Raw genomic sequence first — 26819 nt, forward strand, 5'->3', positions numbered from 1 at the left:
ATATTTAATTAAGACTAATTACCGGCGCTTTATACAGAAACTAAAGCTTCATCAGTCTGACTTTGACTTTCTGTAAATGTACATTATCACTATAATTTATTCCATGTTGAACAGCGTATTAGTTTTAGCAGCACGATTCATACTCAGTGCAAAGAGAAGATTAAATATTATACTCACACAGATCTTGAAGGAGTTATGAGATTAAAGTGTTATTTGCAGATTGTCTTTCTTACAAAATGTGAATTATTTTTACTGGTGTCGACTCACATGAACCCTGAACCTCAAAGATCTGCAGCCTTAGTTCACCTTATCTGGTCTCATCATGTCTGAGTGTGGAAACAGTTTCAATCTGTCCAATAGTTCAGCTTGATGATGATAATGTGATATCAAATAATACAGTTTAACAGCAGAGTGAATCCGGTTCAGACTATAAAAGAATATTACAGTTAAAATACACTGAATGAGCATAAAACAGCTGCATGAGGATATAAACAATGATAGAAATAATCTATAAACTCTATAAACGCAGCATCTTAACGACCAACATTATACTAGTTTCATCCATTCAGTGCCTCTTATACTAGTCCATGAGGATGAAGATGATGATGATGAGGATGAGGGTGAGGGTGAAGGTGAGGATGAGGATGAAGGTGAGGATGAGGATAATTTGAGGATGATGATAAGGATGAGGATGAGGGTGAGGATGAGGATGAAGGTGAGGATGAGGATGATGATAAGGATGAGGATGAGGATGATGATAAGGATGAGGATGAGGATAAGGGTGAGGATGAGGATGATGATAAGGATGAGGATGAGGATAAGGATGAGGATGATGATAAGGATGAGGGTGAGGATGAGGATGAGGATGAGGATGAGGATAAGGGTGAGGATGAGGATAATGATAAGGATGAGGATGAGGATAAGGATGAGGATGATGATAAGGATGAGGATGAAGGTGAGGATGAGGATGAAGGTGAGGATGAGGATGATGATAAGGATGAGGATGAGGATGAGGGTGAGGATGAAGGTGAGGATGAAGGTGAGGATGAAGGTGAGGATGAGGGTGAGGATGAGGATGAGGATGAAGGTGAGGATGAAGGTGAGGATGAGGATGAAGGTGAGGATGAGGATGATGATAAGGATGAGGATGAAGGTGAGGATGAGGATGAGGGTGAGGATGAGGATGAAGGTGAGGATGAGGATGATGATAAGGATGAGGATGAGGATGAGGATGAAGGTGAGGATGAGGGTGAGGATGAAGGTGAGGATGAAGGTGAGGATGAGGGTGAGGATGAGGATGAGGATGAAGGTGAGGATGAAGGTGAGGATGAGGATGAAGGTGAGGATAATTTGAGGATGAGGATGAGGGTGAGGATGAGGATGATGATAAGGATGAGGATAATTTGAGGGTGAGGATGAGGGTGAGGATGAGGATGATGATGATGAGGATGAAGGTGAGGATGAGGATGAAGATGAGGATGATGATGAAGATGAGGATGAAGGTGAGGATGAGGATGAAGGTGAGGATGAGGGTGAGGATGAAGGTGAGGGTGAGGATGAGGATGAAGGTGAGGATGAAGGTGAGGGTGAGGATGAGGATGATGATAAGGATGAGGATGAAGGTGAGGATGAGGATGATGATGAAGATGAGGGTGAGGATGAAGGTGAGGATGAGGATGGCCCTGAGTCCTGATCTTCCTCTCAGCTGTATGATTTCCTTCATTCTTCAGTTTGTATTGATGAGCTGAACAGTTGTTTATTTGTGTTATTTGTAATAATTATGGGAGACACGTTGATGTTGCAGATTATTATAAATGTCTGTTTTGCTCCTGCTGTATAATTCAAATGACAAAACAAGTTAAGTCTTTATAATTTGTGATAAAATTCATATTAGATGTTATTATTCAATGTAGAACAACAAACAACCTCCAAACACAATGATGGAAAATCTTCCAGGACTTTAATGTTTTATCCCTCAATATGTCTCCATACTTTCCTTTTAATCACTGTATAAATATTTGTTGGCTAAATCAATATAAATAATAATTAATATTTGTTGTTCTAAACTTCTGCTATCTGTAGATCACTCCCTAGAATAATAATCCTGCATAAAAAAAGGAATTAAATAGAAGAACTTTGACTGACGGCTACTGAGACACTCAAACAGAAAACCTCCTGAACTACCGTTGAGTTGTATTATTCTGTAATTTTGGCAACATGTGTATTAATTTATATGAAAATGTCTCATGTTTACTGTCATTTGACAGTAGTTTACTGTTACTGTTATCCTCCTCAGATGATACCTGTGACGGAGTGAATCCAGACATCCTGAAGGCAGAGTGAACCAGAGGAACTTCAGCTTTCAGCAGCATCTCCACATAGTGAGCTGTGCACCAGTAGACCGGAGGGATTCCTGACTGAGCCGCCGCCACGGGAACATGGATCTGAACGACAACACATATTAAGTTTTTACTTCCCTTCGTTTCATATATATATATATATATATACTTCTAGATGTCTGTGAGACGCGTGAATCAGCAGATGAGATGAGAGGAACATCTGGAGCACAGCGTGATGCTTTGTGTGCATGTGTGTGTGAGTTAATGTACTACATGTCCACATTCCCTTTGAAATGTGCTTCTGCCTTTTTTAATTATTTGTTCCCTTTCTGAGATATTGACAGAATCGAGCCGGTCGGGTAGCTGGAGGCGAAACCGCCGTGTGGAGAAATTCACCCGCTCAGCAGCACGTAACTCACATTCAGTCGAGTCCAATTGAGCCGTAATTGGCTCTGACGAGACGACCGGATGACAGACGTTGGTATAATGACGGCTAAATTTAATCTCAGCACCTCAGTTCTTCCCTGTAATTTACAAAGATTTAAACTTCAGGCTTCTTCCTCTCGGCTCGACTATTCATCCGCTTCACTCCTTTGTTTTATATCCAGCTGTTTTTCCTCATTTATCTCTTTTATCCTGCTACTCTTCTTTGTTGCTGTTTGTTTTTCACCATTTTGATAAAAGGAAGACAAAGAGTCGAACTGAAAATCGTTAGGTGTTTTTAGGATTCATCATCATCATCATCATCTTCATGTATTCATGTGTTCTCTTTGTGGTTCCTTCCATGTGATTGTTGACGTGCTGCGGATCAGATATGAGGGATTAAATGAGGACAAGAGACAGAAATCTACACCAGAAAGTGACACGTTTTACATAATGATCATTAAAACAATAAAGCAACCACATGTAAAAGACAATAAAACCACAGTGGAATAAAGTTCTAACTCTGTGTCTCTGTGTTTGTTATTCATTTATCTCCTTATCTGCCAAATATATGTTGTTGTTGTTTTTAGCATTTTTTAAATCAAAATCCTTCTATTTTCTCTTCCTGTGATACATGAAAACATTTTCAATGACTCATCTTACATAAATATATAAATGGATCCAATCAGTGGTCATGTGGGTCTCGTTGACCCGCCCGTCATATAAAACCACACCTGACCGTTAGCTCACTGATGGTAGCAGCTAGCAGAGCAACATGCTAGTAGCAGGTCTGTGTTTGGATCTCAGTCAGCAAAAAATTACTTTCATAAAGAATCTAATTAATTTATCTTTCATCCTTCCAGTCTAACACCATGGTGATGTGGGAGGAGCATGGATAGAACCGGATACAGCGTCGGAGGCGGAGCCTCGTTCATTCCTATGAGAGTCGCTCAGTGATGCATGAAGCCAAAAAAGTTTGACTTCAGTGTATAAAAGTATCTGGATCTTCTGGGATCATTGTGCCCAGAGAGCGAGCACACTAGTGGCTACTTCCAGTTTAGCTCTCCGGCTAACATGAACGGGGATAAAACAATTCAATCGTGCAGCTCCTTTAGGCTTTCAAAATGTGATCAGACCGAACGGATCAAATCCTGATAGTGAGACGAGTCATTTCAGGGGTTGTGATGCTCAAAAACGTTTATCTGCTGATTTACAGACGTCTCTTTCACAATGTAAGTCTTTTTGGGCCCAGTAGCGTCACCTAACGTTATAATTACACAGTTTGGCCACTATGTGAAATTGGCCTCACAGCCCGGTTCTGCTCCTGGGGGTTTGGGGTGGAGTCCAACAGTCCTCCACACACTCACAACCACTTTTGAACGACCCAATCAGATCTCAAGCATTTTATTTAAATCCTTCTTGTAAATAAACCCTGCCCACATATTCATATTCCATTTCCCTCAAATACACATACAGTATATATATATTTATATTCTGTAATTTAGTCTAACATGTAGACTTGACGGACTCGTCTGAGGATCTGAGGCTAAACATCGTCTCTTAGAAAGACTCAGCTTGTTATAATATGATGTCAAACCCGACCGAGCCCAGTGGTCAGTGACAGTTTGACTGGACCGCAGTGATGTGTTTCTAGGTAAAGCCACATGTGGCAACGTCTTTTATGTAAATATTCACTCCACGGATCACCCGAGACAAAAACCTGTAAAGTTATCATTTAAATTCTGCCAAGATACATAAAAACATCTCTGCAGATCTGGTCGGAGCAGAGTGTTGAGGGTCAGAGACGCCTGCAGAGACGCTGACATGCACAACTCCCAAATCTCAACAACACATCCGCTCGTGTGGCTCTGTGCATTTTAATGTCAAGTAGAACAGAAACAGAAACCCTGCATGAACCAAAGCACCATCAATACATTGAAGCTAAGGCATGTTCTGTGTAATGACATATGTTAATAAGTCTGAGAGGATTCTGCTTCCAGCTACAGTACTTCTGTCACTATACTTCACGTTGTTGTACTCACAGATGCGTGTATCCTCGCCGGCCAGATGAAGGCGGAGGCGAGCAGAGACGACAGGCTGAGTAACAGACGTAGAGATCGCTCCGTGTCTCCGCACATGAGGAGGAAAACTGTGGAGGCCAACCAGTCATGACCTGGATAACCATCCTGCTGAGTGACTGGAGGCCCAGTTAAGGAGAAACATACAGAGATCGACGACCCGCAGTAAAGAGACAATACTGTACATGTGGAGTTAGTCTGCTGTAATAACGAGCTGCTTCTACAGTCCTAATGAGAAGAAAGCATCAGTTTGCACATAAAAATACATAAACACTGAAACAGTCTCTGCATTTTAATACTAATTACTGATCTGCAGAGCTGTACATCATTAAAAATCACTAAATTGACTTAATATGTTCTGGTGTTGAATTCATTCAAACAATTAGTTTTACTGACTTTATATAATAAAGTCATATTTTAAATCCTTTGTAAAGTCTTTATGTTAAATAAAGTTAATATCAACCACAGAGCGAGTAAAGTTCTGACAGTCAGTCGACCCTCAAATACCAGACGATCATCTCAAAGCTGAAAAACGTCTACGGTTGATTCTTTAGAGAAACGAGGAGTCGAGGATGATGTAAGAAACGAGTGTGAAGACCACGTTACAACAAACAGCAGCGTCACAAAAACCAGCAGAATCCACGGTGTCTTAACTTCAAGCTCTGAAGCGTTTACTCTTCATGTCATTCAGACGTCTGATCACGGCAGCAGATAACTGCACCGTTATCAAGTCTCAGTCCTGATCCAGGAGACGTGAGGAGCCATTAGTCAGGAGGAAGAACAAGATCTGGATCGAGTCCACAAAACAACCTCAGGCTACCGACACTTCCTCCTCCTTATGTCTCCCTGCTGAATAATGTGCAACTTTAACTTTTCTTTAAGTAGAAAACACTCAGAAACCCTCACGGTTTATAATAAAACTACAAACAAAAGATTCAACTATCACACAGTTTTATATCGAATGAGATTCTTAATAAATCACAACAATGTTCTTTATAATGCAGGAAACATAAATACAGAAAGTTCACTTGTTCCATAACATGTGACCTTGTTGATGTTTATGTTTCCATGGCAACAGCTGAAGTTGTTTTTAAATGCTGATCTGTGCAGCTTGTTTATGTTGTTTATCCTCGTTGTGCAACATTATTTGTTATATCTGATATTTTTTTTAGAGCCATTTATTGAAAAGAGACAAATAAGAGTCAGAGTTTTAATGACTGTACATTTAAAATTATTATTTAATTTATTGCTCAAATACAATACTGACCTGGATTTTGCAGCGATTATGTGCCACAGCAGTAGCTTAAAACTACACAAACTACATTTAACTGCATCTCTCCTCCAGTTGAAAGCTGTGGAAAAAGCTCGTAAGTGGACTTGAAGGTAATGTGTTTTTTTTTCTGTCAAATGACTGTTTCCAAGAATGAATTTTCACACTCAACTTTAAAGCCAACAGACACGAGAAACCTTTAAAACTGCTCAGCAAAATTTAAGAAAACCGCGTTCAAGATGACAACTGAAAAATCTGTTAACAACTGAGCAAAAGAAAAGGAAAAAGGCTCGCAGTGTTGAGTTTTTGTGTGTCTGAAACAGTTCTGTATGAGGATGGAAATGTTATGACAGTGTGTAAGTTTGAGTTTGTTGGCTCAAGCCTGAATAACAAAAGACACCCAGTTAAACACAACTTCATGCTGTTTGAAACTGATTGACAGACGAGCTTCATCCATTCGTAATATGTTCTGTCAAAACATCACTTTAAATGATAAAGAAATATATATAAAGCAGAGCCCCTTTGGAGAGAAAGCGTTTTGATCTCCCATCACTCAATAACATGAATGACACTGACATAATCAAACAACCTCTGCTCTCTAAACTCGGTCATTTATTTTGAATTTCATCACTAACTAAGAGACTAATTGGTCCTCTAAGAAAACTACACAACGCAAGAAGGTCTTCAATCTGCTAAAATCAGAGCTTGAACTATGTGGACGTTGTCAGAATGTTTCAGAAGTACATTAAAGGAATGTATATTAACATCTGGTATATTGTCACTACGGTTTGTACCTGAAGAAGCTTTAAAGTCTTATCAGCACTCAGCTTATCAATGACAGAAGTCTGCATACCACTAAAACACCATTTGAACTCAACATTAAAGCTTTTTTCATATCAGCTCAAATGTCAGTGAGCTTTTCTAACAAGGAAAATGTCAGTCCGCTCTATATTTGTTAAGACGTCTTATCTCTGCTCGGTGTTTTCATGTTCAGTTGTCCACATACAAAAGGAAACTCTCTGAAGGAAAGACGAGGCCTGTCTGATGCTGTTTGCAGATACAGACACATGAAGATATATCTGTATATATATTGTGTTGATCAGACAGAGATGGACGTTATCTACAGGCAGAGAAAAAAACATACTGGACATGTGAGAATAACACTCTGCACGTCTGTTTATGGGTTTAACCGTGTATAAATTTGTCTTTACTACTATAAAGGTTCATTTATTCAGCATTGCTGATATTTATGTTTTTTTTTACTAAAAGAGTGATAATTAAAATTGACATCACACATGTCTACGACGCCCTGCTGTTGCAAACGTTTTTAAAGTTTCAGTTTTTTGGAATTATTTGGACTTTTAAGATTTAAGGAAACCTGCGACGCAAAGTCATTTACACTCTGCACTGAAGGTTAAGTAACACAACAGATCACATTTTATTGACTCATTTCAGAGGAATCTGATAATAGTGTGATATGAATATGAAAATATATAAAAATATATACTTTGAATGGCAGACTACACACATACTCATCAAAAGGTTTCCTGGATGTCATCACAGTTTAAGAGCTGCTTTAAAGTGGGTAAAGTAGTGACGCGTGGGGACCAAAATGTGTGAAACTAAATGTATAAAGTCATAATGTGTATTTAATTCATGGAGCTACAACATGTTTCTGAACACAAATCCCACAAAAATATCTAAACAAATAGTGTAGCTCACAAAAAATGTGCAAAATGTCAAAGGTTTAGGAACCTTTTACAGTGTTTCTACCAACTGGACTCCAGAAAGGATACTGAGCACTGAAGACGTTTTAACTCTTTGTGTTGACAAGAAGATCTTAATGTGCTTCATGAGCAGCATCAGGTCGTCTGCAGCATCTTCTTTGAGTAGCTTGAGGTAGTTGCCGTACCTAAAGATATAAGAGAACAAATAATAATCATAATAATGTCCAGCTGTTTGCCTCATGATGTCTCTGAATATTCAGGTTTTCATCACAACAAATCAAAGTAGGTAAAATCTGAATAGAACAGTCGCGTGTTCAGTTGTGAACCATCAAACTAGATCACTTCTCGATCACTTTTCACTGTGCATCTAATTACTAAAATTAATTTATTTTACTATAGTTACATTTACACTTGATACACTGACATTTTTAGAGCTGCTACTGTTCTCCCAACTCCCATAATCCCCTTCGTGTATTTAAATGAAAGTCACATCAGACAACAGGAGATATTACACCAAATTCAGAGGCAAAGAAGTACTGAGACCTCATGTAAAAACCCAGAAGTACTCATCAAAACTTTATTCAACAAGTCTCATATGGTCAGATCAACCTCCAGGGATGAAACATGAAGCCAATGCTGAGGTGCAGTTCCTCAAATGGCCACTTGAGGCTCCAAAAGCGAGTCAATCCCATAGACCCCCATGTTAAAATGTCCAAACATGTTTACAGCCTCGTACAAAAATCATTTCCCAGTTCATGACAACTGTACTGGAGGTGAATTTTATTAAGCCGTAAAGTTCTGCATAATTAAGGACGTGGCTGCTTTGAGTGACAGGTTGTTAGCTGCTAGGTGATTTGTTTCAGCGACCAGGCTTTGTCCGGCCGCCTCGGCTCCTCCTCTTTGCCAAAGTTGGATTAACTGGGAGTTTGGCGGAGTCAGGCACTGCCAAGATGCCAAGAGCCGCCCAAAACCTCTCTTCAAAAACCGATGTATGACGTCACAGCGACTAGTTCATATTTTTAACAGTCTATGGGTCAGATTTAACTCTGTCAGTCTAACACTTGTCAAGGATTAATTACACATTAATGTTCACAGTTTATAATCCTATAGGACACAGTGCTTTACGGGTAACAGTCACACACTGAGTTCTGTTGAAACCACAAATGTAAACCTCAGTCTTTTTGAAAAAGCTGAGGAACGTTTCACATGAAAAGCTCCCTTCAGGGACGGTGAAGAGTTATAGACGCTGTGTAATGTAGCAGCAGGATGTCATTGAAGACAGAAACGAGCAGCGTGAGGACAGTAACACAAGTCAGAGGGTCTCCTTATGGGGAAGATAAAAAACAAACCAAATAATATGCACAGTAGCATCTTAAGAGTCCAATACTACTGTAGGAGTAGATGGGAATAATATTTCTCTGTATATTGTAAATGTTTTTCTTGTGCCCTCAACTACTACAATCAAAGTGGCCTTAGATGTAAAAAAAAAAAAAAAACCTTGTGGACAAACCATGTGAGGGACACATCTGTGGGCTGCGTCCTTCAGAGGACAGAACAGCTCCAACATCTCCTGTTGTTGTTGTTGTTTTCCGTTTTTAATCTCCTGTTTGTCTGGACAAACTGTTCCTACCTCTTAAGCACCGGCCATCTTTCTGTTCAACTACTCCACAAAAAAACAACATTTCCTTTGTAATTCTGAAGGACTGAAACAAAAAACCTGCAGAGTCGTACTGTATGTATAAATGATGCAATATGAAGATGGAAAAATAAGTTCTAATATGCAACAATAGTCTTTTATGCGTCTTTTAATAGTCTGCACAGTTAGCAGAAGTGATTTCTAATAAGGTTCCCTTTATTAATGAGTTAATCATTGGTAACTAATGGCTTTATCAGTGGCTGATAAATGATTTACTCATAAGTCATTAATAAGAACAGGTTTTGGGTTGTCAGATTGTGATGTATTGCTCTGGCGGGTGATTATTCTTTCTGTTTGATAAATATACATTTATAAATGTTGGTAATCCATTAATACAGGCTAATGTTTACTCACTTTAGCCAAAAAGTCTGCAGTTCTAAGTGTTAATACGTTAATGAATAACAGCAGCAGCAGTAGAAATCTTCTGGTAATAACTGGTCTAACTGGTCAAAAGACATTTTCACAACCTGGCAACAATAGATTATAACCTATATGTGTCATTTAATGACAGCAATTAATATACAGCATCCCTGCTAGTGACAGTTTACAGGTACATGTGTGATGAATTAAAATTAATTATTGACACTACAAAGTGGAGATTAGTTAATGGAGGTGGTGAAAGCTGCTGTGAATTAGAGCCTCTGGTTGTTTTCCATAAAGCTCATTATATTTCAAAAAAGTGTAATAATTTCTTCAGATGTTTGTGAAGGTTCTTCATTTCAGGCGAGTGGGGATGTCTCCACTATAACACGCTGCAGGAGACGCTGCGACATTACGCAGCCTTTTGTAACAGTTGAGCCTGAGGATGTTAGCGGACGTCACCAACGCAGTCGGTAAAATTACTCTCTGTTTTTTGTTTTGGGGTTGGAGTTGGGGTTAGGATTAGGGGTTAGGATTAGGGTTAGGGGTTAGGATTAAAATTAGGGTTAGGGTTTAGGGATTAGGGTTAGGGATTAGGGTTAGGATTAGGGTTTAGGATTAGGGGTTAAGGTTAGGGTTAAAATTAGGGTTAGGGGTTAGGATTAGGGTTAGGGTTTAGGGTTAGGGATTAGGGTTAGGGGTTAGGATTAGGGGTTAGGGTTAAAATTAGGGTTAGGGGTTAGGATTAGGGTTAGGGGTTAGGGTTTAGGGTTACGATTAGGGGTTAGGGTTAAAATTAGAGTTAGGGGTTAGGATTAGGGTTAGGGTTTAGGGTTACGATTAGGGGTTAGGGTTAAAATTAGGGTTAGGGGTTAGGATTAGGGTTAGGGGTTAGGGTTTAGGGTTACGATTAGGGGTTAGGGTTAAAATTAGAGTTAGGGTTAAAATTAGAGTTAGGGGTTAGGATTAGGGTTAGGGGTTAGGGTTTAGGGTTACGATTAGGGGTTAGGGTTAAAATTAGGGTTAGGGTTTAGGGATTAGGGTTAGGATTAGGGTTTAGGATTAGGGGTTAAGGTTAGGGTTAAAATTAGGGTTAGGGGTTAGGATTAGGGTTAGGGTTAGGGATTAGGGTTAGGGGTTAGGATTAGGAGTTAGGGTTAAAATTAGGGTTAGGGGTTAGGATTAGGGTTAGGGGTTAGGGTTTAGGGTTACGATTAGGGGTTAGGGTTAAAATTAGGGTTAGGGTTTAGGGATTAGGGTTAGGATTAGGGTTAGGATTAGGGGTTAAGGTTAGGGTTAAAATTAGGGTTAGGGGTTAGGATTAGGGTTAGGGTTTAGGATTAGGGTTAGGATTAGGGGTTAGGGTTTAGGATTAGGGTTAGGGGTTAGGATTAGGGTTAGGGGTTAGGATTAGGGTTTAGGGTTAGGGGTTAGAGTTTAGGATTAGGATTAGGGTTAGGGTTTAAAGGTTTAACACGCTGCAGGAGACGCTGCGACATTACGCAGCCTTTTGTAACAGTTGAGCATGAGGATGTTAGCGGACGTCACCAACGCAGACGGTAAAATTACTGTTTTTTGTTTTAGGTTTTCATATGCAAGTGGAAATCAGTAAAAAACTGAAAAATGAATAAACATGGACTTTATAAATCTGACAAAAAGAGTGTGAAAGCATATTTTTGCGTTTGTGCATGCACACTTTTATGCATCTGATGTTTACCATTTATGTCTTACAGCTGAAAAAGTTTTACTGTAGCTGTTCTGAAAACATTTTTGAAATCCATCACATTTTGTGATGTGGGAATAGAAGTGTCAGGTAAACCAACACTAGTGGTTCTTTCTAGCAGCGTTCAAGTGTTTTAGGTCTATTTTTAGAGGATTCTGCAGCTTGCAGCTCAGTGGGAATATGAGCTGCATGAAAGAGTTTGTACACAGCATGTTCTGCTTCCCAGGTTGCTGCTGTAAGAAGACTAGAATAAATAAGGATTTATGAGCTACAGGAAAACACTTAACATACCTGAGACAGATGTTGATTCCCAGCTGTTCCACAGAAGATAATACAGCACTCTTCACACTCTTCTCTTCTGCTGTAAAACAAGACAATTAAAGAGGAGAAGTAGTTATAACCAAGCAAGGCAACACCCACAGAGGGGATACGACTGCAAAAATACTCCCCCAGACATCACTAACAGGCTGCAGTACGGCTGTGGAGAAAGGAAAAAAACATATCATGACCTGGTACTTTCAGGACACTTCAGCTGTGATGTTGAGTCCAGGTCATTTTGTATTTAACAGTTTTACAGCAGTCGTTTAGCTTCACTAACAGTCAGCAGCCACGGCAGCAGTTTAGAGTTTTTGAAGAACTACAAAATAAAATTTTCATCAGTGTGAGAAGGCTCTTTATTCCAGGACTTTATGCAGACTTTGGGTCCTACAGCAGCTGAGAATACAGAGCAGCGCGGCTTTAGATCCACATGCTGCAGCTCTGTACAGACTGCGGGGACGTCTGGTGAGCTATCACTCTCACCAGCTGCTCTCATGGGCGCTTACTTAGCACCATTAAATGCGCAGATTCTTAAAAATATATTAGTTTTTGGAATTACAGTTGTAATTGTGTGGGGAGAAGGATGAATGAAGCAATAACTATGGGAGGACTGGTATTTTGTTTGGAAGATGTTTCCGCAGCGTCCTGGCTTTAGGGAAACAGAATATTATTTCATTTGTGCTAATGGATCCCCTGCTTCAGACGGTTTGTGCTAAAATGATGGGAAGATTTCAACAATTAATATAAAAAGTATTATCCAGACAGCATCGGTGGCAAGGAAAAACTTCAAATCCAATTTACAGACTAATGTTGCAGAAATATGCGGGGGAAATGATGATAGGGTGACGCTAATCTTCATATCGAAGTGATAATTCAACATTGTTACCAATGAAATATCAGAGCTGAGCCATGTGGATTAATCACAGACCATCAAATCTTGTATTAATTGAGAATAAATAGCTTTTGATGAGGGCATGAAGCTCTGCCAGGACAACTTGTGCTGCATATTCACGCTGCTCTCCTCACATATTAACATAAAAATCTCTCGCTGATGGCAATTACTGTCTAATGGAGATGAATTCTCTCTCGTTGTATTCATCACATCAGACAGCAACGCCTCCCGATTGTTCTGCCCCCTCCTTTATTCCCTCCTCGCCCGTGACAATGTGTCTTGCTCATCAATCAAAATCCATCATTGAGTTTGTGGATGATAGCACAACAGCACTATGTTCAGACGGCCTGCAGGGAGGAGGTTAAACACTTTAAAGCTCTGATAACAACCCTGAACTCAACACCAGCGAGAACAAAGAGCTCACTTCAGGAAGTTAAGAGCTGCAGACTTATCTCCATTTCCCTAGAAGTCTCCAGCTTTAGGTTCACATCTTCAAGGACCTTACCTCATCCCTTAACACCTCCTCTCTGGTTAAGAAGAGGAGGTGTTAAAGGGAGGGCTCACTCCCCCCTCAGTTCTTAGTCAACTGATACAACAGCATGACGGAGAGCTTCCTAACAAACTGCATCACTGTTCTTCTGCTGACCAGAGCGCCTCGCAGCGGGTTGTCAAAACTGCACAAACGACGCCCATGTAGCATCCAACCAACACTGCATAAGAGCAGAACATCACCAGTAACTCTACCCAGTAACAAACTGTACACCCACAGCTCTGTCTGCTGGGACGCACTGAAGATGTCTGTACAGTCTGTACATCCTGACTGAAGATGATTCTTAATGATGCTGTTGTTCAACTAAACTCAGCCACTAACTGCTTCCTGCTTTCCTCTGTGTTTTTAGCTGTATTTAAATTATTCTTCCTCTTTAAAACATCCTGTATGTACAATATTTTCTACAGTGTACAGCCAAACAATCCGTTTACAGTGCAGCCAAACAAACTCATGATGTTTTAGTAGTAGTAGTTTACACACAGCTGCAGGTAAGGCTGAGGTTTGCTGCCAGTATGCTTCATCGGGACTGTTTGTCCGATGGTCCGACAGCTTCAGAAACCCACTGCCCCCCCCCCCCCACACACACACCGTCCTGACGTTAGAGTTTGGGGGTCTGTAAGTTTCTGAAACAGACGATCTGACAGGAGGATTTGATTTTCTCTCTCGAGCTTTTTTTTTTTTTTTAGTTCATTACACAACTATTTCTGCCAACTTTTTGTGTGAACATCCAAGCGCAACACTGTGAATGCCAACCAGGAGAGATTGTCTGATAATATGCATCATTAGCCCCATATTTAACAATTATCACATTTCCCGCCTCTCTATGACGACCAGCTTTTCACTCCAACTTCCAAGTGTGTCTGTTTGGAAGAGTTATAAACACATCTGATGTCTGAGGTGTTCGTCCAACACGTCATATAAACTGGTTCTTCAGAGAATACATGTTTAAATTAGTAGTTTTTATTTTAGCAAGTTGCATCTTGGAATCTATGTTCCTTTGTGCACAAGCATACTGACAATAAAGTTGAATTGAACTGGCTTGTGTTTTTAGGTATTTCTGCTCTTCAGCTGGATAAAGTATTGAAAGAAGAAATGGTTTAATCAAATCTAGAAGATGGTGAGAAAATCTATTTAAAGGAGGATTCATTTGAGAAAGCAGCAGATCTTCGTCTGAGCTATTAAGATGTAGCAGTCACGTAAAAAGGTGCTCTTTCTTTGTTTCCAGACACCCAATTTTCAACAGGCAGCTGAAATAAATGAGATTGCTGGACAGCTGCCTGCAGGAGTCAGAGCCATAAAGGGTGAGGAGATACGACTCAGAACAGTGAACTGACAGAGGTTAATACTTGGCAAATGAGTCTGCTCTCTCCATACAATGGGAGCACTCAAGTAGGGCAGAGTGGCTGAGACTGTAGTTGACGTCAATCAAACGCACAGAGGTGCCCCAGCAGCCCTCCACACACACACACACACACACACACACACACACACACACATATAACTGGCATATTGCAGAAATTCAACAAGATCTCTGACAGGTGTCTGGTCTCCTCAGAGGCTATTTGGTGGGATGAATATTAGAGGGCAGGACGGAGCGTGTTGCGAGTGTGTGAATATCAAATAGGACACAAGAGAAGCTTCATTTTAAAGCAATGAAGAGATGTAGAGACGTAGCTTCATACTGATACTTGGTGTGATGTTACAGCAGAAGAAGAGATAGTTTTCAGGGTATCAGAGATTTATACAACAGCTACTGACTGTGAGATGAGACTGTTTGTTGCATGATTTTATAACAAGCGATGTTCACTTTTATTGATTATTACATTTCTACTTGCTGTTATTTAGTTCTATATATCTTTAAACTGTCTTTCAAACCAGTGATGCGCAGCTTTTATTATTCTCATAATCATTGCCAACTTTGCACTCGACGCCTCTGTTGTAGAGATTCAGGAAATACAGATTATAATCACATTCTGTAAATCATATTAAATGTAGAGAAAGCAGCCCGGAGAGATCAGCTATTGTTAACCAAACAACAGGCCTGTTTCTCCGCAGTAATAAACGTTTATTACTTGTCGTTTCATAAATAGCATGATTCTAATTCAGAGGTAAACAAAGATATTACAGGTTTTGATTGTTTTTTTAGGGGTTTTACTGTGTGTTGTTTACATCTAACCAGCTGCTTATGTTGAAGTCTGTCATTAAAAAGAAGTTTGCATGTTTTGTTGTCTTATAATTAAAAGTAGATTTAATGTGGCTTTTTGACACTAATCAACAGAAAAATACCCTTTAATGTTAAAGTGAAAACAGATCTTGGATGTATATATATATATATATATATATATACTATTTCTCTTTAACTAATTATGAGACTTCTAAAACCAGTTGGCTACACCAGTGATGATTTATTAACGGGGCTGAATACTTAATACTTGAATACTTTATTCATTTAGATCACTTCATCCCATCTGTAACCTGCTGCACCGTCACTGTGCTGTGAGTTACAACATAACAGAATTTATTGTTTAATTTCTGTGTGTCCTCTAGTATGCATAATGTTAGGAAGACTTAATCACAAAAACATTAACACCAACCTCCAGTGTAAACTGTGCAAGAACTATCTCTATAACTGTTCTACATTAATGAGATTATGTAAATGAGTGCAACTGATTTCTAAAAACGAAACGCTAAAATGAATGTCATAAAGTGGAAAAATCAACAACTTTGAAGCATGTGGACTTAAATAAATCATCAAAACAAACAGTCAGAGTTAAGATTCTTCATCAGCGTGTCCTCAGAGGAGCAGAAGAGCCTCCGTTCTGATAAAAGACCTTCAATACACGACGGGAAATATTTCAGTCTTCAATGAAAAAAAAAAAAAAAGAGCTGACAAGTCTGTCTCCTTATTGAAAAATACATATTAAATAAAAGCACATTCCTCATACCCTGTTTAATCACTATAATTCATTATTTAGATTGCATTTTCAGAAACACTGCTCACAGATGCTGCCTTTTATTGGCTGTTTTCTCGCCATAAATGACTAATTCATAACAATTGATCTTGTTGAATTCTTCTACTCTCATAAATTCTCTCAGCTGCTTTTATTCAGTAGCTCGGGGCCGTTTGTCTCAATACTTATAATACATGTCAAACCCTGCACCACCTACAATAAAAGCTTAACATACCATGATCATACAAAGTGTTCCTATTGATAAAGCAGGTATGTTTCCATTCAGAAGGTATGGATTACCTTTTAGTAAGTTCTGAATGAATGCACCAGTATTTAACTGAAGGTAAAGACAGCAACAGTATCAATGTACATCCAAGATGGCCGCCAGCCCAGGTCTTTGTTTGTATGCTTGTTTCCTGGAGATTCAACCAGAGAAAGAGTTCCGTCTACTGGATGACCTGCTTTGTCTGACTGCAGCTGACTGGTTTGTATGGTGGCCCAGACTGTCCTCCACCCCCCCCACCCCCCCGCAGGACTTACAGCTCTGACGTGATGGATCCTACACTGATAGCCTGCATGTCAAGACGACACGCTGCAAACCTGAGGCGCCTCAGCAGTGATCACCACAACCACAATCACACAGCTGTGCACTGAGCCGCTGGAACCTTTGTCTGTTTACCTTGGGATCGAGTCTGTACGATGTGATGGACATAACTGGGTGAGTGAATCTCTGTAGTTATCACCAGCTAATCCTTCCTGCTCAGCGACAGACACTTTACTAGTCTCAAACGTGAGCGAGCTCCTCGTTATTACCTGCAAACTCTGAAAGCCTTAAATGACCAGTTTACTGTGCGACATGGAGCCTCCTCACACAGAGAATCCAAATCTGCTGTTTTACTGCTGCTGCCGTCATCTGGGAACGCTGCATCCCGTCCCAATATACCCTCCCTCCCCTCCCCATGTCACTTCAATAATAGAACAGGACTTGGAATCATGCATTTTAATGTTAGAAGTCTCCTCCCTAAATAGAAGTGATAAGATTATGGATTTATATAACAGATATGGACATTATGGTTTGATCAGAAACCTGGTTAAAGTTGTTGTAAGACTGTAGTTTGGATGTTTGTCTGACACCTGACGGTGAAAAAGTTTGGGAATATTTTCATAATAACTTTACATCAGTTTGTAATAATCTTGCTCCTCTAAAGAGATGTGGGATTAGCGGGAGGAATAATCCAGGCGTCACTGAAGAAGTTTGTTTAAAGGATCAAACTCCGCTGCTGACTGGTCTGATTTTAGAACTTTAAGCATGAGCAGAATATCAGATTATTATCTAAAAACTGTGTCAGAAAATCTCAATAATCCCTCAGAAATTTTGGAAGCAAATTAAATCTCTGTCCTGTTCCGACTCTTCTTCAGGTCCCTGAACATCCCATCACAAACAGAAATGAAGCTGAAGTCTTTAATAACGTTTAGTATCAGCTGGCTGGATTCCAGTGAGTCTAAATCAGCTTCTCATTGATCTGATTCCAGCTCTGTGACACCTCTTTTTCTCTTTAGAGCCTTTTCAACAGAGGATATCTGTTTTGCTCTTACAGCTATTGACCCGTTCAAGTCGCACTACAGAGGCTCAAGTTAGTTCTTAATGCGAAGAAAAAACCCAATTCCTGACTTTTTCTAGGACTTGTTCCCTCCACATCCCAGATAACACAAATCTCTGCACTATAGATGGGAAATCAATCGATGACAAACTTTCTTTCCAAGTACAAACTGAAAGAAGTGAAGAAGCTGAAACTAAGGATACGTTTTTATTCTGCTCTATGATTTATAACCAACTCGAGGCCATGATGAGTAAACTCTTATATAAATGAAACCTCCAGACGTCTTCAGCTCTGTTCCACCAGGTGGCTTCATTACCAGGATCCTACTTTTCTCCCTGGACTCCCTGGAGTATTTGACATCCTAATAATCTAGTTTACAGCCATGTTAAAAGTTCTTGTAACTGATTTATTTGATTTGTTTGTATTTCCTGTCTGTCGTGATATTTCTGCTCTCGGCCAGGTCTACCTCCGGAAAGAGATTTCAATCTCAAGGGACTTCCTGGTTAAATAAAGGTTAAATAAAAATAAAATCAAAAAACAGTGAGGCTCCGCTGAAGAGCTCGTAACAAGAGAACGAGCAGGTTTTAGTTTGAACTGTGTCTGATGTGTTTACATGTGAGGAGACATCAGATATAAACTGGTGGTCTGCAGGTTTGACGGACAGCTGGAATGTCTGTTTTTCCAAGTTGAATATCTAACAAATGATTTTAAATTCTATTGCCAGATATCAGTCTTGTTCTTTGATTTGCAACATTTCTCTCAAAATGTCCAAACACGACCAAAGATATTAAAGGAGGAGATTTAACTATTTAAAATGTATTGAAATGTTTTCAGGCAGGAAACTTCAGCGTTAAAACATTTCTGTTTGCAGCCTTTTATTAGATTAAATTTGGGGCTATTTATTAATATCTTGCAGTTTTAATTCTTCTGTTTTATTCTATTTAGCTTCTGTCTTATTTACATGTGTCTTTTATGTCTCTTTATGTTTCATGTAAATCATTTTGTCTTTTTGTTGAAAAGGTATTATACAGAATCTGATCAAATCTGTTTGAAATTGTTGATTTAAGTCGACTATTAAAAGACATTAAAATATCATTGAATACGACTGAAGACTAATCAGAAGTGGAATAACACGCTGCGTGAATATGTTCAGAGAAGATTCAGTTTTTAACAGTTTTTAATGTCATCTGGACATTTGAGAGTTGTTAAACTCTTTAACGGAGAACTGAAAGAATTACGCTGTAATTCATCTAATTGCTAATTACAATCAGCAGATGTGAGTGAGGACAGATTACTGTTAAATACTCAGATATTAAAATGATAATAGAGGGTGCTGCAGTGTTAATGTTATTTGTAGTGTTTGCTGGCTACAATACAACGCAGCCATAAGTGTTCTGGAGATTTTATTGAATATAAACAGACTTCTCTCTGATTAACTGACTGTGTTTTGCCTGCAGCATGACTCAAAACTCAGACACTAAGCATTCTGGGTAATAAATATAAACCAGACCAATAAAGGAAAATATATTTTCTGGCATTTTGACAAAAATGTTATTTGATCATATTTTTAAGCTTCAATAAAAATGTAAGATTTATTTACATTTGGCATGAAAACCTGAATTTTTCTTTTTGTCACTAATAATGCAGTTATGTTTCTGAAACAATCTCTCAGAGCACTTTTACCATGATGCACTGCGTTTGTATAAACATCAGTTAACTTTAATTGTCTTTAATGTGTTTTAGCAGCGTAGTAATTAGTAGAAAGTCTGAACTGCTGAGTAAAGTTCACTGATGGGAGATAAAACTTAAATAATGTAAACAGATGGATGTGACAGTTATTCTACATAATAAAACACACTGCAGCTGTTCTACAGTATCTGTTATAGTAGTGAGTTGATGAAGTTGAGAAGCTGAATCTTAATAGAAACAGTATCCATCTTTTAAAATTAACAAATTCACATGACAAAAAGACATAAACTCAGTCAATACATACAGAAACCTTCAGTACAGATATCTCCCATACGATGTAGATTCCATTCATGCTTCAATTAACAATCCTGACAACCTGTTCTTTTATTTTACTGAGTCTGGAGGAAACAGACTTTTAGATGTTTTTAAATATTTCCAGTGATAAACTGATTTTGAACATTCTGAACGTGAAGGTTGTGATCATTTAAACTAGTCTGGCAGGTTTCAGTTTAAACACCTACTGTTGCTACGTATCAGATGTAACATAATTCTGTTTGACGTTACTATAATTTGTAATTAAAGTTTTTCAGGAGAAGGTTTACTGTATTTTGTACAAATATGAAAAGTGAGACAGAGAAATATGTAATTATCTCTTCATTACCGTAGGAAATGTTTACAGTTTGTGAGATTGTTGGGTTTTCACTAATTAGCAGCGTTTCTCTCTGGCTGCCATCATCATCAGTCTGATCAGGTTGTTTAGCCCGTCGGCTACAAACAAACTACTGAACGAGTTCAGGTTGTTTCCATCTGGTCGCAGATATAATCTGTCAAGATGCAGATCAATAGATTTAAGAACTCATTTGTCCCTGCTGCTGTTGGCTTTTTCACTACCGTTATGTAATTCTGTTTTTTTGGTGTGAATTGTTTATGTGTTGATTGTTGATGATGATTGTATTTACTGCTGGCTGTGCAACAAATTGCCCCTCAGAGATAATAGAGATTAACTTGACCTTGACTGGTTTGATATGGGAAACATAACAAGCTGCTCTGAGGATGAGGAGGAATTTGTCTGCCGGTCCAGAGGGACTGACGGTGTGCCAACCAAGCCAGCCCAACAATATTTCAAGCCTTTAACGTCAGTGACCTCCACCAGAGAGGCCAGAAACCTTCCAGCAGTCTTCCACCTCTTCCTCCTCCCTAAAGGCTGTTACAGCCAGGTCCAGGAGTCAGGTTCACCACCCGACAGTCCCTCTAGTCCATGTCAGCAGTTTCCTCTGCTGCCTCTGTTTCACTGCAGACCTTAAAAACCCTGATACCAGTTTGCTGAATCAGGAGTCCTAACTGGGATGTAGGAAAGCTTCCTCTGGGAGGGAGGGAAGAGCTTTCAGACGGGGCTGACTTAGGTCAAGCTGATTTTATTTATCACACACACACACACACACACACACACACACAACTATCCTTTGACACTTCAGGTGGTCTAGCAGACGTTTACCAGTTCAGCTCAGTGCACATGTGGGTTTACTGGTTTATTTATGGAGTACAAAAATAAAACAAAATGCAAAGATGGCATGATGAAGCAAAAACACTCCAAGCTGAAACAATTAGTCCATTACTCAATTAGTTGATTGACAGAAATTAATTGGATAGTTTTGATTAGTAATTAAGAATTTATTAATATATATAATATTATTTCTTGGTATTCTATGATATTAAACTAAATATCTTTGTATTTTGTCCTTTTTTAAAAAAAACTTTTCTGACTTTATTTGAGCCAAACAAGTTATTGACTGAAATAATGTGAAAGTTAAATGATAAAGAATATAATTGTTATTTGCAGCTCCGGTCCAGTACAAATGAGCCCAGATAATGTAATAATATGATAATGTGATAATGAAAGTTAATTCTTGATCTCAGGTTGGTCTGACTTCTGTCAGTCTACGTTTAACGCTGGTTGTTGTCACATGACGACACAGACCTCCACATGACGGCCGACATGTTACCTGTTTGTGTTGAGGCTGAGCAGGTCCAGCGGTTCAGACCTGCTTCCAGCTGCTTCTTACTGATTGGTTTAGGAGACTCGATCAGAAGCTTTTATTCCAACAACATATCTACAGGATCTCAACACACAAACACTCACTGAATGACTATAATTATAATTCCTTCCTTTACTGAAGATCTTAATGTCATTTTCATAACCCACAAAGTGAGCAAAAGAACAAATGACAAGTAACATTCATGTCCCAAATACAAAGAATCTGTGTGTAGTCCACAGAATATCTTTACTATTATTTTCCTTTGTGTAGGAGAAGGAAACTGAATGTGTTGCTCTTCTTCACTGACCTTTGAACTGAGCCGGAGAGAAGAAGCACTCTGTGGCACAGCTGGATAAATGGTTCACTACCTTCTCCAGAAGGTCAGCCAGCACTGAGGAGAAAAAACAGAAATACAGAAAATATTATGCTTGTACAGCTACAAAAAACCTTGAGTTCAAAGAAAATCCAATTTATGATAAGCCAGCTCCTTCACATATTTTTAGAACATCCTGGAGATGGAGAACATCCTGTTACAGTATTACGCTGTTAAGCCCAGTTCACTATAAGCTACATTATGCCTGTTTATTGTATCACTGAGTCATTAGTGTTGATGGAAATATGTCCAAAAGATTCAGTCACACAGACAGCTTAAACATCTCTGGATGAGTCTCTACACACACAGAGACGATGGATGAGCAGTAAAAACAAACGTAGAGAGATACGATCACTACGCTACGCTAATGTGCATCTGCTCATATCAATCAATGGCTTCACTGCCACCGACAGTCACTGAAGGCTTAACTGTAGAAATGAGAAGGAAATACAAGCAAGTAAATAATATCACACCACTCTGATAGCACATAACTGCATAATCAGTTAAAGTCTCCTTCCACTCAAAAATATGTTTGTCTTCTTGTTCCTTAAGTTAAGATGTTGGAGCTTCACTGTGCAGAGTTTGTTTTCACATTCATCTGCTGAAAGTGGAAAGTGGGTTTAAGGGAGTTTAAGGGACGGACCTGTACAAGCCAGTCCTGGTCTAAGTATTCAACTGATGTGGAAACTTGAAACACTGAGAACGTTTCAGTGAAGTTGGAGACATCTTGTGTCCAGCAGTTAAACCTTTAAATGAAAAACATTTGTATAATTTTAGATTCTGGAAATATAAATGAATGAGAAGGATTTTAACAAGATAACTGAACCTTTAAGGTGAAGTATTCAGAGTATTTTATATACATCTTAAAACACAATGGATTTATAAGTACTACTGAAGGAAACTTGGATGAACATGTCCTGTGTGAACTTCCTGTATCGACTCTTTCTGGTAAATAAAATATCTTTATCATTTAGCAGGCTTCACGTTTTCTATATTGTGACTCTTGAAGGTAAAACACATCTTTTCAGACAGAAATACCATCACTAATTGAAACCTCTGGGGAACAGTGTCACTTATTGTTAATGTCTTTCTAGTACAGATATAAAGGCCTTGCATCAGTAAGGGATGATATAATCATAGTGTCTCTTGTAGACACTGAGTTGCCAATTCATTGTATTACAACAGCCCTGCAATAATCTTAATGAAGGTTATAATGTTCTGTTTTTATTGAAAATGTTCTAGAGAGCTGTTGATTCAACTTCACGGTCATTCTGAGGCTGTAGTTTTTGGTTATTGCGTTATACTGAGAAATGTTTCTAATATTATTTCAGTGAAGGAAACATCTCTCAGTATAATTCAATACAATACAAAACGACCGTGAAGTTGAATCAACAGTTTCAACAAAAACTGAACATTTTCAGCCTTCATAAAGACAGAATGTATCGCAGAGCTTCTGTATGAAACTGTTTTGGTTTGTTGCTTGTGAACTCAATAACCTGTCAATAAGTGTAATGTTTGCTATTATCTCTAGAGGCAGATGTGCCCTCGCAGACACTTACATGCTGACATAAAGAGGAGCAGCAGCTCTTCTGGTCCACTTTAAGTACTACACTGAATTAATTTAATCTAGTCATTGATAGCCACTTCTCACTTTGCCCTTGGGTACCCGCCAGTCAACACTTAACATGTGATGACCGAAGCTGAATACACATTATATTACATTATTATTATTATTATATTATGCAGCCGTCACTTGAAAAGGACTCTTCTCAAGTGCCACCTGTCGCCTTCAGAATTTAATACCAAAGAGCTTTATCACAAAATATCAACTGTGTTAAACAAGCAAATATCATGAATGGCAATAAAAGGGTTAATGATACACTATATTGCGAAAAGTATTGGCTCACCTGCCTCGACTCGCATATGAATTTAAATTTATTAGGTATAATATGTAATTATTCCACATTAAAATGTCTAAAAACAACTAGACCTATGTTATATATGTTGTTGAGTTGTGTACTTACATTATCCCAAATGTTTCCAACAATGTTCAAACTCAGAGAAATCTGTAATTTAATCAAAGTAACGGACCGTTTCATTTGGTCGCCTGTCGATGGCGTCATACCTCCTCTACCAAAGAGTAAACACGCACAAGATGCATACGGCGGCGCTGTGTTTGTCCGCTACAATGGCGTCTACCAAAGAGTAACTTACACACATACAAGATAATACATCGGCGTTGTGGTTGTTCCACACAAACTGTTATAAATTGACTTTTATTCAGTTTTAAGCCACATTTTCATGATAAATTTATGTCGTTTTCTTAACTATATCTTTTAGCCGGAAGAAGGATTTTAGTCATTGGACGTCTGGATCAGAGAGATCAGAGAGAAAGTTATCAGAGAAATAAACTGGACAAACGTTAGCAGCAGCTCAGCTAACAGCCCCTCCAGGAAGTCCGGTGGTCACCAAACAGCAGCAGATATCATGAATGGCAATAAAAGGGTTAATGATACACTATATTGCCAAAAGTATTGGCTCACCTGCGTTGACTCGCATATGAACTTAAGTGACATCCTGTTCTTAATCCATAGGGTTTAATATGTCATTGGTCCACCCTTTGCAGCTATAACAGCTTCAACTCTTCTGGGAAGGTTTAGGAGGGTGTTTATGGGAATTTTTGACCATTCTTCCAGAAGTGCATTTGTGAGGTCACACACTGATGTTGGACGAGAAGGCCTGGCTCCCAGTCTCTGCTTTAATTCATCCCAGTGGCGGGGTGTTTTACACCACTGCATCCGACGCTTTGCATCGCGCTTGGTGATGAATGGCTTGGATGCAGCTGCTCGGCCATGGAAACCCGTTCCATGAAGCTCTCTACGCGCTGTTATTGAGCTAATCTAAAGACCACATGAAGTTTGGAGGTCTGTAGCGATTAACTCTGCAGAAAGTCATCCGCTGACCCTGCTCCGTCATTTTACGTGGCCTACCGCTTCCTGGCTTAGTTGCTGTCGTTCCCAATCGCTTCCACTTTGTTATAACACCACTGACAGTTGACTGTGGAATATTTAGGAGCGACTGGACTTGTTGTGCAGGTGGCATCCTATCAGCTCCTGAGAGCGACCCATTCTTTCACAAACATTTGTAGAAACAGTCTGCATACCTTGGTGCTTGATTCTATACACCTGTGGCCATGGAAGTGATTGGAACACCTGATTTAATTATTTGGATGGGTGAGTGAATACTTTTGGTGATATAGTGTATATGACGATAGAGAGGGTTTTTATATTGATGCTGCTTGGTCATCAGATTATATCTGAGTGTGTCTTTCTCCTGAATTATTCAGTTCAACATGAAAAGTCTCATCTAAAGAGAAACAGGATGTGAGTGAAGTGATGTTCCTGCAGCTGCTTAACATGCAATGAACGCTTCTGTAAAAAATACACATCAGTGCAGCTTTATGAGCATTTCACAGGCCGCCGGATTAGAAAACACAACGAGGTCTGATCATAACCACAGACAGGATTCACAACGCAGCTCAGAGACTCATCGCCATGCCATTGAGAGAGACCAATTAAGCAATCAATAAGCTGACAACAGAGCGAGGTATTGAACGTACAAACACTTCCAATGGTGCGTGTTGTGATGAAGAGACAGTATAGTTAATCATTTTCATCTCACAGCTGAATAGAAGACACGAGTGATAATCACTCTCGTCTTCATACATGGAGACAGACTCCAGTAAATTCAATAAATTGCAGAGGAAGCGCGTTAATTTAATAGTCAGGATGTAAATGCTGCAATTTCCTCCATTTAAGGTTTCGTATAAAGTGGAATTCCAGGTTTTACGAGTTTAACGGCAAATAAAACAGCAGAGAGAACAGATAATACGTCTTGATCATGATCTTGCAGTGAAAAGTCCTTAAATGAGCAACGAGTGGATGCTTTTACAGTTCAGCAGTGTGCTGATGAAAGGAAGCAATCACGGTACAGTACATGCATTAATGACGAGATCGTTAAGCCTCCTTCGTTTGGATGTGTTTTAGTCCTCTTGAATCACAGCGACTTACTCCTACATGAGGAAACGTAGGCGTTAACGTCAGTGACGGTAACGAGTTCTGAAAAAGTGTCACGAACATCAGATTAGATTCACCTCCACACTCACCTGCAGCACTACAAAGACATCATTATTCCTCATCGTTCCTACATGTTACTACCATGTTTACTCATCTACAGGCAGCTGATATTAAAGTGATGTGAAGGACTGAAGATGCTGAGTGAATGTTACTGATGTTATCCTTCACATTCAGCTGATTCGTTTAAGGTTGTGTCTGCATTATGAATACATGTAGGTAAACACGTTCTTTATCATAAATACATATTTGTATGTGAAAAACTGATTCCTTGGATATAAATTACTTATACATGCATCTTTGCCTCCAGCAAAACACAACCTGGACACGACATGAGAACACGTACACAAATAACACCTGAGGATAAAAACATATACAGTAATAAACATTTAGTCTGTATGATACATTTATTATGTTTCTTCTGGATCAGTATATAACATTTCTATATGTTTCTTATTGTCAACTAATCTCATACGTAGAGTCAAACCAACAATAAACTGAATTCTACAAAGTCCAGATGCTGTCATATGCAGCTCATTCCTGCACATGCTCATTAGCGTCTGTCTTACACAGAACTACTGTCTGGAGACTGAAAACATGATGCTGTTATTAGTCTTTGGAGCCGTTAATGGGACCAAACTCTTCACGATGAAGGAACAT

General features: G+C 39.1%; 1 protein-coding gene across 5 annotated transcripts in view; it reads right to left on the reverse strand.

Annotated features, from left to right (window-relative positions):
• tbc1d32 (TBC1 domain family, member 32) overlaps positions 1–26819 on the reverse strand; it is an 84519-nt gene that overhangs the window by 16401 nt on the left and 41299 nt on the right. For 4 of the 5 annotated variants that reach the window (XM_044376346.1, XM_044376342.1, XM_044376345.1 and 1 more), the window contains exons 28-32: positions 21961–22044; positions 11908–11977; positions 7907–8022; positions 4805–4959; positions 2304–2444 (exon numbers count right to left, since the gene is read on the reverse strand). In XM_044376346.1, coding sequence (XP_044232281.1) covers positions 2304–2444; positions 4805–4959; positions 7907–8022; positions 11908–11977; positions 21961–22044 — 566 coding nt within the window. The remainder of the gene's footprint in view (positions 1–2303; positions 2445–4804; positions 4960–7906; positions 8023–11907; positions 11978–21960; positions 22045–26819) is intronic. The other variant, XM_044376344.1, reaches the window with a different exon arrangement.

Source organism: Thunnus albacares, chromosome 16 (genome assembly GCF_914725855.1).
Source record: "Thunnus albacares chromosome 16, fThuAlb1.1, whole genome shotgun sequence".
Taxonomy (NCBI): domain Eukaryota; kingdom Metazoa; phylum Chordata; class Actinopteri; order Scombriformes; family Scombridae; genus Thunnus; species Thunnus albacares.